This window comes from Lichenostomus cassidix, chromosome 19 (assembly GCF_008360975.1).
Source record: "Lichenostomus cassidix isolate B80296 chromosome 19, HeHo_3.0, whole genome shotgun sequence".
Classification (NCBI taxonomy): domain Eukaryota; kingdom Metazoa; phylum Chordata; class Aves; order Passeriformes; family Meliphagidae; genus Lichenostomus; species Lichenostomus cassidix.
In genome coordinates, this window is record NC_139499.1 from 7,937,163 (window position 1) to 7,950,507 (window position 13,345).

Here is a 13,345-nt window from a genome sequence, read left to right on the forward strand (position 1 = left end):
AATTGTGGGTGAACAAGGAAAGGAAAATCAGGCCTGATCCTCACCCAGGTAAGCAAAGCATGGATCAGAATTGGGAATTTTTCTTCAAAACAGGTTAAAAGAGCAGCTGAATTTGCCACGAAGCATCAATATTCTCCCAGCGTTTGCTTTGTCTTGTACATCCTTGAGCAGGTGTGCTCTGTAAACAAGACTTTTCTTGGTTCAGATTAGGGATGGAATCATTGACCTTTCTATTAAGGGGAGGTAGTTAGAGGGACGAACACAAATTGAATCAGAGGATTGCAATCAGAGGAACAGCTTGGAGAAAAACCCTGGACTTCTGGCTGTGAATTGTGAAGCAGCTGAAGCAAGGGGGATGGGGAAGCAGTGCCAGCCAAGCCAGCTCCTTGTCCCTTTTCCTGGGGAATTCAGAGATATTGATCCAGCCAGTTTGGCCTTTGGATCCTCCTGGTGTTTAAAATAGCTCATCATGAACATTATCAGTTGAGTATTAAGTTTTTAAGCACCTGTGGTTGCTCTGGAGGACACCACAGCCACGAGTTTAACATCTCTGCAAAAACTGCTCTTTATTTTCTTTATTCTCAATTCCTTGAGGAACATCCCAGCCCGAGGGTGACACAGGAGAGATTCCCTGCGTGCTGTGCTGAGAGGAGAAGGGATCAGCTCAGGGCACCCACAGTGCCACTGTCACAGCCCTGGGAAAGCTGCAGGAGGAGGTTGTTATCCCTTATTGTCCTTGTCACGGGGATATTTAAAATCTCCGGCAGCTGCGATCTGGTGAATAATTCAGAGAAAGCCATCATCGATAAAAGAGAGGCTTTGAAGGGTTCTTTGGGTGGAACTGCAAGTGCCTGCCTTCTGAGAAACGAGTCTATTAAAAAATTGACTCTGTGCTATCAAGGATAAAACCCGTGTTTAGCCTTTAAAAATTTTTAATGTAATGTCATATTTATTTTCTCGGTGACACCAAGGCCCAGCCTCGCAGGCAGAATCCAGAGCATCTCTGAGGATCCTGACAAGCAAATCCAACAGCAGGATGGATTTCTGAGATGTGTGTCATTTCCCTGCCAGCACAGCTGGTTAAATAAGGTGATTTATCTTTTTTTCCCCGAAGTTGGCTGAACTGTGAGTGTTTAATTTATTTGTATTATTGACTGTGTGGAAGAGCTACCCCTGGTGTGAAATGTCATCGTCAAGTGCTTTCTTCCACAGCACTGCAGGCTCTGCCTTCATGCAAAATGCTTCCTCTGATGTATTTTTCAACAGCTGCCTAAATCAAAAAGCAAAATATGTGCTTAGACTTGAATTTGATTTAGGTGAAAGGTACCTGAGGGTTCCTCAGCTCATGCTGAGGGCTGGTGGGTGTGTGGAAATGAAAGGTCTTGCAGAACCTGCAGATTTCTCAAGAGCAGGCTCTGAACAGGCAGTGGAAACTCAATTTATTCTCTATTCCTTTCTCTTTTCCCTCTCTCTCTTTTCCCCCTTCCCTTCCTGTCACATGGCAAATTCACTCACAGCATCCTCTGGACTTTCAGACAGTAATGAACCCAAATTTCTGTGTTCTAGGGCAAAGGAATAATTGTGTTCCTGTGATTTGCTGTTGACTCACCAGGCTGTCCCTTCACAAAACCAAATTTTACTGCTCTTAGCAGCAAATGTCTATTGTAGGGGTCACTCAGCACCCCTGCAAAATTCGTTTTTATGTTGGGGTTGGGTTTTTCTGGGATTTTGTTGTTGTTGTTTTGTTTCTTGAGAGTTTTTTGTTTGGGTTTTTTTTTTCTTTAGAGTTTTTGTTTGGGTTTTTTTCAGTTATTGGAGGGTGGATTTTGTTTGTGTGGGTTTTGTGGTGTTTTGTTTGGTTGGCTTGTTTTGTTTATTTTGTTTCCATTTGGGATGGTGGTTTTTGTTGTTTTTATTCGGGGAAATTTTTTTGTTTGGTCTTTTGGGGTTTGTTTGGGGATCGTCTTTCCTTGTTGGGTGTGTTTTTCCGGTGGGTTCTTACTCTGTTTTGGGATGATGCACATCTGGCTGTGCCCACAGCGGGTTCTGGGGCACATCTGGCTGTGCCCACATCCCCATTAGCCTCTCCTGGACCACATCTGGCTGTGCCCACAGCCCTATTCTGCTCCTGGAGAACATCTGGCAGTGCTTTGGAGCCCCACAGAGCTCCTGGACCACATCTGGCTGTGCCCATATCCCCTCCAGTATCTCCTGGACCACATCTGGCAGTGCCCACATCCCCTCCAAGTTCTCCCAGCGCACATCTGGCAGTGTCCGCATCCCCTCCAGCCTGTCCCAGTGCACATCTGGCGATGCCCGCATCCCCTCCAGCCTCTCCTGGACCACATCTGGCAGTGCCGCATCCCCTCCAGCCTGTCCCAGCGCACATCTGGCGGTGGCCAGCGCCGCTCGGGATGGCTCGCCGGCGGCTCCCGGCACCAGCAGGGGACGCGCGGCCCGCGGGGCGCGGAGGGCGGGCGGAGCGAGGCGGGCTCAGGTGCGGCTCCGTTTCCGCCTCGTCCCGCCGGGGCAGCGGCTCCGGAGCGGCCGCGGGTGAGGCCGGAGCGCAGGTGGGTGCGGAGGGGAGCGGCTGGGGTTCGCTCGGCTCGGCTCAGCCCAGCTCGGCTCGGTTCGGGGAGGAGTTTGAGGCGACTTTCAGCGGCTGTGTGGCACCTGTAGGACAGGCGCCGTGCCTTTGCTGGGAATACGGAGCAGCTTGGAGGGGCTCGGGGCAGCCACAGCCGGGTGGGAGAGTTCCCTGGAAAGCTGCGGAAGCCCTCCGGGATCGCCGGGATGTGTCCTGTGAGCTGGACACGGTGAGCTCCACACGACGCTTCCCACCGCAGCCATTCGGGGAATTTAGGGCGAATCGGCTGTAAGTGGCAGAGGTGTGGAGGGAAACGAGGCAGAGCTGGGAGGTAAAACGTGCTAGGTGGAAAATGATCAGCCACGTGGTGATTTTGAGAGCTGCTCTTGGGTTTTGGGGTGGGAGCAGCCACGTGCAGCTGGTGCAGGATGGAGTGCTGTGCTTTTTGGGCACTCTGGGTGTGGGATGTGGGGGGAACCACGTCATGCTGTGCCCACCCCTGGGGTTTTTGGGGTGCTGCAGGTTGGCTGAGCTGCTCTCCAGCACCTGGTCAAAGTCCATGATTTTCTTTCTGCTCATAGCAACGACGTCCAGGGTGATAAAGCCTTGGAGTGGCCGCGTTTGTGGTGTTCAAAGCATGCCGAAAACCAGCATTACACCTTAAGGATGCTGAGAGAAGCTGTTCCACCCTCCAGATGTGCTGCAGCCCTGTGGCTCAGAGGGCAGGGAGTTTTTGACAAGGCCTGGCTGCTCAGCACAGTTTCTCCACTGGCCACGAGGTGTGCTTTTCCTGGTTCACTCGAGGTTTCCCGTGGAACAGCCCTGGCATGTGGCTCCTTCACCCAGGATTCCCTGACAAACGCTGGCACTTCCCTCCTGTATCCCATTCTTTCCAAGAAACTCGATGCTTCTCTGGAGGCTGGGAGGTGCCACACGCCAGCCAGCCCTCACCCTAAGGCCTCCCGAGCTTTTTAGCATATCAGACTAGCGAAATGAGTTTCTCTAATTGGCCATTTAGATGCTAATTTGCTTCTCTCAGACCTACGCCAGATCAACCTGCCCCGGAACGCGCGCGGCAGCAAAGAGCCTGCTGTCTTCATGAATTATTCACTTTGCATAACGCACCTGCCTGGCTGGGGATCAGCAGGAAATGGGTCCAAAGTCTGATAAATTGAGATACACCTTGGCAGGTGGAACAGAGCTGGCTTTCCTCCCCGGCATCATGGGGTGCTGGGGCGCCCGGGAGGCTGCTCTGCTTTGGCAAAACCTGTTTTTTGTACAGCTCACCGTATCTCAAGTAGGCACACTAACGAGTGGCTCTCGTTAATAAGGGATTGTGGGTGCTGCATGTCGGCTTCCCTGTAGAGCTGATTTTATCTTCCCACTCACAGCACTGGCATGGACCTCCAGGGCATTGTGTTTTATAAGCTCTTTATAAGCTGCATCTTAAAAACAATTTGGCCTCTTGGAAAGCACTGCTGGTGGATAGGAAAATCTTGGGTTTTTTCCCCCCCAAACCTCATCCTCACTCCCTCCTTTGCCAGCTTGGCCTGACATGATAAGGACACCTCCCAGCTGGTGTTTAATTTGGGCTGGGCCAACCAGAATCCACTAAATGAGGATTTAATGAGGTTGTCCCCATTTCACTGGCGCTGATGCTACTTAGATTGAGCTTTCATGGCGAGACAGACTGGGAAAAATCTGTCTGATTGGGTTCTTCACTTGTTGTCCCAAAGCTTGCCAAAGCTTTGTGGAGTTGATTTGGACACTATGTTTTGGCCCAAGCTGCAGAACTGCAAGTCAAATCTCATCCCATTAGATTCCCTGTGTCTCCTGGCTCTCCCTGTGCTGCTGAAGGTTGGTAAGGAATGGCAAAAGGCTGTTCCTCAGCCATCCCAGGTGTGTCTCCTCCTGAGAGAGGGCAGCAGGAGGTGTGGGGATCCCCTGGCTCTGCTGTACTTGTGCTTCTTCTCCCTTAACCCTTATAAAATCATATTACAGCCTTTCCTTGGTGCCCCCAGCAAGCTCCCGCTGAAGGGGCTGACAGCCTGCTGGATGTAGGCGTGAATGAGCACCTCAAAGCAGTTTGTGTGTGAGAAAAACTCCTCCAAAGCCCTGATCCAGCCAGCACTTGCACAGGCACAGCCCTGCTCTGCCTCTGAGACTTGGCCAGACCTTCAAAGTGCAGTGTGCGTCTTCTGCCACTCCAAAACAGCTTTGAAATCCAGCGGCGGTGCTTTAAAACATCGGGGGAAGGGTTGTGTCTGGAGAAAATAACCTTTCCCTGGAAAAGGGACCGGCCAGGCTGGAGGGAGGGAGGCAGGCAGGGGCTGGGTTAACCTTATCAATCCGGTAATTTACCCTCTGTCATGGCAACACGAGCAAACACTCACTCAGTTGCCAAGGTTTCCCGGGGATAATGGGGTCTGGCGTGCGGAGCAGGGAGTGATTACACCGCTGAGAGGGAAAACGGGCCAGCAGGTAGCTGGGGATCCTGGGGGAGGTGACGCCCTGCGAGCAGGAGAGTTAATTACACCGGCACGGCTTGGGAATTGGGAGCTTGGCTCTAGCCAAATCTTTAATTTTGATTATTTTATTTTTTTTAATGAAGTATTTTTTTTAAATTTGCCTAATTAATTTCCTATGAAAACAATCCAGACACGAGCTGCTCGGCTGAAATAAGCAGGAGGATGAAAGCTGACTGGAGACCTCCTCGTGGGCCTGTGTAGGACATTTTTATTTTTGCAGGGCTCTGAGGAATTGATGCTTCGTGGGCACCTGTAAGGAGCTCAGCTGCAGGCTGTGCTGTCACTGCAGGAGAAGGTTTTTCTGCTGCCATGAGTGCCTCAGCAAGACCTTCGGTTTTGACTTCGATGTAGTCAAGGTAAAGTCAAAATGTGGAGGACTGGGGGAGAGACTTGGTGTGGTGAGGATGATGGGCTGGCAAAGCAAGCTGGTAAATTCGGGACAGGAAAGTTCATGGTGATGTTGTGCTGTGAAACCTGCCTTTCTTTCCCAGAAATTGCTGAGAAAACTGCCCTTCTTTCCCAGAAATTGCTGAGAAAACTGCCCTTCTTTCCCAGAAATTGATCAAAAACTGCCCTTCTTTCCCAGAAATTCCCTGGAGAGCATCATGCCCAAGGGCTGTGTCTGCCTGCCATTGTTCCCATCCCTCAGGCCCCGCTGGAAGGCTTTTCCCTCACAGGCTGAAGTCGTGTTCTCAGTTCTGGTTGCCAGAGTACAACTCTTATCATGGAGACAGCAGAGGCAGAGCCACGTCAGAGCTGCAGGAGGGATGTTCTGCATCCCCCAGGATGGGCTTGGCTCTGCAGGACAGAGCTCCTCTCCTGTGTTTCTGTGCCAAGGGCAGCCAGGTGGACCTGGATTTAATGAGGTTTTGTTTCACATGACTTCCTCCAGCACAGGAAAGGAATGAGCAGGTGGAGTGGTTTTAAAGCAGGGCGTAGAATATCAATAAGAGCTGTGCTTTAATTCTGAATTCGGGAAGAAAGCAGAATCCTGGAGTGGGAGGTTTGCTTTCTGTCCCACTGGGTGCCTGTGCTTTGCTGTCACCCTGAGGGCAGAGCACTTGCAGGGTGGCCAGGAGCTGAGGATTTCTCTTGCTCCCTCACTGGCAGGGACTGGCTATACTGGTTGGTATTTTGTGGAGAGGAGGACAGGGGATGGCTTGGTGCTGACTGGAGTGTTTCTGAGAGAAAATGTGAGGCTGTGAGAGAGGGATGTTTCCTCACTGCCCAGGCTGGTGTGGTTTTGCTATCTGGGTGTTTCTGATTTCCCTGGACTTCTTGTCCTGTACTGAGATAAAAGAGAGGATGCTTCCCCTTTCCAGATATTGGCACCACTCCTCTGGCATCATTCCCATGCCCAGGACATTCCCTTCCCTTCCCTCCAGTCCTGCTTTCTCCCCAGCAGACTGTGGCCTGCAGTCCCACTCTTGTTCCCTTCTCCCAGGGAAAGTCCCCACCAGGCTTTTTCCAGAGGCAAAGGAAAAAGACTCCATCAGAGGAGACAGCACATCCCGACACCTCTGAGAGAAAACACTCCTGTAAATATTTCAGGGAATAATCTCTCTGAAGACTCTTTTGGGATCTGGTGGCTCTTCAGGCTGTGTTTTGTTTGCCTTCTCTCTTTGCAGATGCTGCTCAGGGAAGGGTGGAGGACAGAAAGCGTATGCTGAGTAACAAGAGGCAAAGGACCATGACATTGCTTGTTTTTGTTCAGTCACGCTGAGCAAAGCTCACTGCTCTGTGAGGCTGCAGAATGCCTTTAAGCCTCTCCTGAGAAAAATGCTCAGCTCATGTGCTCTGTTCTGCCTCGCCTTCAGCTCTGCTAGAGCAGATAAAGCTCTGCTGAGGAGGGGAGATGCTTCCAGCACAGCTTTCCACGCTGAAAGCACAGCTGCTGGCAAAGCACACTGCTCTGCCCTGGCTGGGCTGTGGGGCTCATCTCCAGCTCCAGCTTTATTCCAAAGGTCCCCCAGGCACCCCAGGCTGCTCTCCTGGAGCCCTGCGTGGCCACAGAGTGTGGGTTGTGCTTTTCTTCAGGTGTTCACGAGTGGGAGGGAGGAATACATGGTGCAGCTGAAGAGTAATTTAATATATGCATCTGTGTGGGGGGCTCCATGTGCATATAATCCTGTAAACCACACATCACAGGCTCGGGAAATCTCTGGAAAATCCCAGGTTAGCCATTCTGTGTGAAATTGTAGCTTCTCTGTGCTCCTACCCCAGGCCCGAGGGTGGGAGCCTCTGTGTTCTCTCTCTGTTCATGGCTGATTGCTCCCCTGTGTGTGAGTGCTGTAGGATGTGTGTGGGGAAGGTGTTCTCAGTGTTCTCTCCTCGCCTGAGATCGTGGAGAAGATTAAAAGAGCAGGAGGTGTTCTGGGTCCCAGTGGGAATGCAAACCCAGCGGGTGGCACTGAGCAGCTGCTGCCAGGGTTCAGGGATTTCTCCTAGGGATGATCTCTTTCCAAAGCCATCACCTTAACTCGTGCAGGAAAGGCTTAAAAAATCAGCTGTGACATTTCTGTCTGTCCTTCCTGCCTCAGCTTTGTTTCCTGCAGTTTCCCCATCTCCTCCATGCCTCACTTTGCTGAACAGTCAGACTGTGCTGAACCCTCACCCTTTTTACACTCATTTCCCCTTGCACTGGTAGAAATCTGTGTGGAATTTCCCCTCTTCCCTCCTGCCCATTGTAAGCACTGTGTTTTCAGGCTCTTCCCAGGAACTGGCTAATTGGAGAGGAGGGAAATTGTTCATTTTTTACCTGGTTTGACAGGAGGGAAGAGGGGAAACCTCAACCTCCCTACCCCAGGTTGGTGTTTCCGTGCTGGGGGATGTGTGAGGAGGCAGAGTTTGATGTCACCAGCTCTGTGACAGGGAGCCAAGGCCATCAGGCCGTGCCTGGCACAGCAGCACAGAGCTCTGTGTGGCAGCAGCAGATAGCAGGGGCAGGCAGAGCACTGCTGGCTGAGCGTGCTGGGATTGGGACTGGAAAAAAAATATTTGCTTGGGAACTCCAGCACAGCTGGCAGGTGAAACACCTTGCCTGCCATTGCATCTGATTTCTGGTTGCCAACCAGCATCAAACACGTTATCTCTGCCCAGCAGGTATGGTTTCAAAGCTGGCAAGTGTCTGTGCTGGGGACAAGCATTAATACCTGGAAATTTATGCATTAGGAGCTTGTGAGACACTCGCTCTGCTGGAGAGCAAATCCAGCTGGTTGAAAGCTCAGAACATCAAGTCTGCTTCAGCAACCATTGAAATCTCTTGGCTGTGCCTGTCCCTGGGTGCTTTCCATTCATCTGAGCTGCTGGTGGGACTCAGAACTGCTCAGAGAGTCTCTTTGAGGGATGTTTCTCCCATGTGGAAGTTGGTTTTTGCTGCCTTTGCTGATCAGTTCGGTGGAACTGTCACTGAGCACAAGGAGTCACTGGGGTGGCCATGGGACAGGAGATCTGCTGCAAGAGGTGCTGTCTTAGGCATCAGAGAATGCAAACAAGCTGCTATTGTAGGCTGCAGTTATAAATATCAGGCTATTATGGAGGCAGTTTTAATGAAGGAAATGACTTGCCTCTATTCATGCTGATTGTCGCGTGGGTTTTTGTTTGTTACCCCATTAAGAGGTTAAAAAAAAAGGCAACTGGAGCTTCTTTGTGTCCTTTGGAGTGGTTTTCTCTGTCAGAACTGCAGCGGTGGGGCTCTGGAGGTGGGGAGGCAGAGATTATTCTTACAGACAGCGCTTTTCTTTAGTTTGAAATGAAAAATCAGGGCTGACAGAGAGTGTCTGGCTTTTTTTCTTCTTTTTTTTTTTTTTTGAGAGTGTACCATAAAATCTAAACTTCCAGCCTTGCCTCCAAGGTATCTGAAGGTATTTATTGGCTTATATTTTACGGGGATGCTGGTGAGTTTTTATCGCTGTCTGTGGGTGAGAAGTCTGTGAGATGCTGGCAGATCAGCTCTGTTTGCTTCTTTCAGGTGTGACCCCTGCCTCTCCACCCCTCCCCAGCCTGGGGCCATGGCTGATATGATTTTTGGCAGCGGGACAGGCCCCTGGGTTTGCCCCAACGACCGGCAGCTGGCCCTGCGAGCCAAGTGAGTCTTCCCCACCCTCCTCCTCCTCCTCTCCCCTTCCAGCTCTGAGAGCTTTCCTGCTGTCCCTGTGGCTCATCCTGCACCCCTGAGAGTCCACAGCCCTCTCCTGGGGGAAGATAAGGCCTTGGAGGCAGCCTCAGATCTCTGCAGCACCCGAAATACAATTGATGGCATCCCCCAGCTGCCAGCACCCTTTTGTTTTAGGAACTTGTCATTCGGTCTCATTTTCCCCTGAAGTTAAAATTACTGCACAACCTGAAGACTAAAAGGATGGAGATGAGTCAAGCAGCAGAACTGCATTTTTCTTGGAGGCTTTCCTTCCCTGGCAGCTGGGACAATTCCACCTCTGCTCTTGGCTGAACCCCTGGGCTCAGCTGTGTTAGAAAATAGGGGAATATTCCACGTTTTGTGGGGACTTCACTGCCACTTCCCCAGCCTGCCCTGCATTTGGGATCCTGAGGAATGCCCTGCATTCTCCTTGCAGCCATAAGTTTACCCAGTGACCTCCAAACCCCTCCTGAATGGTAATTAATTAATTGAGCTGTGAAAGCTCCTGCCTGTCGCTGAATGAGCCAAGGAGAAACATCAGCTGAGGTACAGAGGGTTTGCTGAAGTCCTCGTGTGAACCTGGGCTAGACCAAGGGAGGATGCTGCCAAATTTATATTTCTAGGCATGCCCAGGGATGTGTGATCTGGAGGGAGGAGGGTGCAGGTGATCCCTGGGTTTGGGATTTTACTCCTGGTGGTTTTGGTGTCTGGCACCAGCAACCCTACTTGTGAAGGAGAACCACCCCAGGGGTGCTCTAATTTTTTTTGGGGAAAATAGGGATGGAGGCTTGGAGTGGGAAAACACAAACTGGAGCAGAAAGGGCAGGGAGAGGGTGATGTGGAGATGTGGTCAGCGAGAGGACACTCCTGCTTTGGGCGTTGCTCATGGAACAGAATTCGCTGCCGGAAAGCTGCCCTGGGGCTCTGTGCCGGGGCAGTTCAGCCCGTGCTCGCCTTCCCCAGCTCAGCTCTGCCCTCCACCCCTCCCACAGGCTCCAGACGGGCTGGTCGGTGCACACATTCCAGACGGAGAAGCAGAGGAAGATGCAGGCTCTGAGCCCCAAGGAGCTTGAGGTCATCCTGGGAGTCATCCGCAAGGCAGAGCAGTTGGACATGGCCGAGCAGCAGCGCATTGGGTATGGCAGTGTCCCCTGTCCCCTTCCTTCCCTGCCAGGGAGAGGCCAGCAGACACAGGAGTGGCTCTCCCAGCTGCCTCCATCCCTCAGAGCATCCCTTAGCTCAGTTATTTTGCCCTCCCATTGCTTGGAGGTGGTGACCATTGGGGACAATGTCATGTTTTCCTTCTCTCTTAAGTCTTTTCATGCCTTCTTCTAGCCTTGGGGATTGCTGAGGCTGCAGCCCTGGCTCAGTCCCTGGAAAATGCAGGCTCAGGGAGAGGCTGGGAAGATGCTGAGCTGTGCCCAGGGATGGTGCACGGATGGCTCAGCATCACTGCTGGCAGTGCAATCATCTTTTCCCTTGTCCACACCAGGCCCCTGGGATTCTGCCTGGAGCAGAGAATGAGTTTATGTTCTACTTGGCTGAGCCCTCTGGATGGGGTTTGCTAGCTTGAGTTATTTAATTTACAGGCATCCTTTTGCTGCTGCAGATTCCCATTTGCCCTCAGTCCTGAGCTGTGTGATCATCCCACACTGACTGCCTTTAAAGCCAGGGAGCTGGGCAGTCCTGCAGCATTTCCCAGCAGAGTTTTTGTTCCTGAGACAGGAAACCCCAGGGACTCCCAGCCTGTGGCCAGCACGTCCAGCTTCCTGCTCCTCTGCTTCCCCGTGCAGAGCTCGTTAGCAAGGGCTAATGAGAGGTGGCAGGGATGTTTTTGTGATAAATGGGAGACCCCAGCAGCAGCAGTGACTCCGAGGGCCTGGCTGTTCCTGGGTGGTTGTTGGTGGAGCTGCAGCGCTGCAGCTCCCGTGGTGAAGCATTCTCCAAAATGCCTTTGTTCACTCCCAGGAGCTCTTTCCTGCCAGAGTCCGAGTCGAGGATCATAAATCCACTAATGATGGCTCAGCCTGGCTGTGCAGCCTGACCTCCCCACTGCCTGCAGTGCCTCTCTCAAGCAGCCCTTGCCTGGCTCTCAGCAGGTCCCTGGAGGATGGGACGTCAGCTCTGATGAGGATGGGATTCATGGATAGCAGGATCACTGCTGCTGATGAATGGCCTGGCTGCTCCTGCCCCATCTACAGATGGAGGCCTGGAGGTTGCCCAGCAGTGATCTCGTGGCAGAGCAGCCTTGCTCTGCATGCTCTCCACACCCTGCATCCTAATTGCTCATCCCGCCCTCCTCCCCTCTCCCAGCCCTGCTGCTGCAGGCGTCGTGCATACATTTGTGCTTCCTGCCTTCCAAATGGGCTGTGGAACAGAGCAGGGAGAAGTCACTGGCATTCCTGTGCCACAGCCAGGCTCATTTTGGTCTCATGGCTTCAGTCTGTCCTTCCTGCTTCTAATGGGATGTGGGCAACTCAGTGCCTGCAGTGCTGCTTTCAGGGAGATGGAAATATGGAGAAGGCTTGGCAGGTTTAACTCCTTTGCCCTTTCCCAGTGCTTTCTGACTTGCCCTGAGCACTTCAAGCTCTTCCTGCAGTGCTGTGATCTCTGCTCTGCCTCTTCCTGCAGGCGCCTGGTGGAGAGGCTGGAGAACATGAGGAAGAACGCCATGGGGAATGGCCTCTCGCAGTGCCTGCTCTGTGGGGAGATGCTGGGGCTGCTGGGCAGCTCCTCTGTCTTCTGCCAGGACTGCAAAAAGGTGGGTTTAGTCACACATGGCTTGTTCCTGGCAGCAGATTTCTTTAGGAAATGCCAGCACGCCTTTTGGGAGCTGGAGAGCTCTGCAGGGTTAGCTTATTTTATTAACTTATTTTATTAACTTATTTTATTCTCATTGGTGCTGTCAGAACAGCGAGTTTTCTCTCTCATCCTGGGGATAAGAAGAGATTCCTCAGGATCCTGAAGTGCCTGAGCTGCTCTCAGTGCTGGAATCTTCTGCATTTCCACCTGGGGTTTGCAGGGTGGGACAAGGGGCAAAGATGTTGTGAGGCAGCCCAAAACAGAGCCTGGGAGCTTTGCTGGTCCTTCCAAGAGGACTCAAGTCCATCCTCAAGCTCCCAAGCAGTGCAAGTTTTCCCTCAGCACTGCTGTGTTGTGTGTTGTTCCCAGCACTGGGAGAGCCTTGCTTTGCCATCATCACCCCAGGGATGATCCCTGCTGCTCTTGGCTCCACGGCCAAGGGGTTAATCTGTATTTCTGTGGAGATGATGATGATCTCCAAGGCAACCACCTCATCCTGCCTCTGCTGGGAGGCTGGTTTTCCTGCACTTGAAGCCCATCTTTCCCTGGGGAGTCACCTCTGGGGAGTTCCTTCATCTCCGCATGCTGCCTGTGGAGAGGTGAGGGCACCTGCTGGGTGCTGGAGTGTTCCTGACCGAGCAAAACCTGCAATTTTACCATGAACTGCTTCATGCTGCCACCTCTGACATGTGGGGTCACCTTCTGTGGCCCTGCTGGCTTCTGTGGGACACAGTTCTTGTGCAGAGCACGAGCTGTGAGCTCTGCTGCGGGGTGGGTTCCTCCACTTCGCAGGAGTCGCTTGGCTGCTGCAGGGATTATGCAGAACATTCCTTCTAAGGAAACACAAATCTCAGAGCCCCTGGGTCCTAAACCACGGAGAAAGCAGGTTTTGAGGAAGGGGTGTGGAAGGAAGCAGGAGTGGGGACGCTGGGAAAAGGTCTGGTTTGGGTGGGAGCAGCGTGGGCTCTGTGCACGTGGGGAGTGCAGGGCTGGGGACAGACAGGAGCCTCTTGGCTGCTTCCTGTGTTTCAGGCATGTGGAATAACAGGATGTGCTCTATTCCTGCCTCCTTCCCGTGGCAGGGCTGCTCTCACCTTGCCAGCAGCCAGCTCAGTCACGTTGCCACGGGGCTTTTTAACCAATTCCCTGTGAATCCTGTGCGCTGCTGAGGAGGCAAAGGCTGCTCCAGACACTCCCCAGCCCTGTCCATTTGCAGGCAGTGACCCCCAGCTGGCGAGCCTGAGGGCTGTGACCAGAAAACCCCAGAGAAAAGCTGTTTTTTCCCCATTTTTT

General features: G+C 52.4%; 1 protein-coding gene across 6 annotated transcripts in view; it reads left to right on the forward strand.

The window, feature by feature from the left end:
* The first annotated feature begins 2,438 nt into the window (after positions 1 to 2,438).
* RPH3AL (rabphilin 3A like (without C2 domains)) overlaps positions 2,439 to 13,345 on the forward strand; it is a 31,799-nt gene continuing 20,892 nt past the window's right edge. For 2 of the 6 annotated variants that reach the window (XM_085078430.1, XM_085078434.1), the window contains exons 1-5: positions 2,439 to 2,570; positions 5,336 to 5,471; positions 9,086 to 9,202; positions 10,243 to 10,386; positions 11,882 to 12,011. In XM_085078430.1, coding sequence (XP_084934556.1) covers positions 9,126 to 9,202; positions 10,243 to 10,386; positions 11,882 to 12,011 — 351 coding nt within the window. In that variant the 5' untranslated portion in view covers positions 2,439 to 2,570; positions 5,336 to 5,471; positions 9,086 to 9,125. Of the gene's footprint in view, positions 2,571 to 2,795; positions 2,817 to 4,307; positions 4,445 to 4,957; positions 5,069 to 5,335; positions 5,472 to 9,085; positions 9,203 to 10,242; positions 10,387 to 11,881; positions 12,012 to 13,345 lie in introns of those variants that run through there. The other 4 variants (XM_085078433.1, XM_085078431.1, XM_085078432.1 and 1 more) reach the window with 4 other exon arrangements.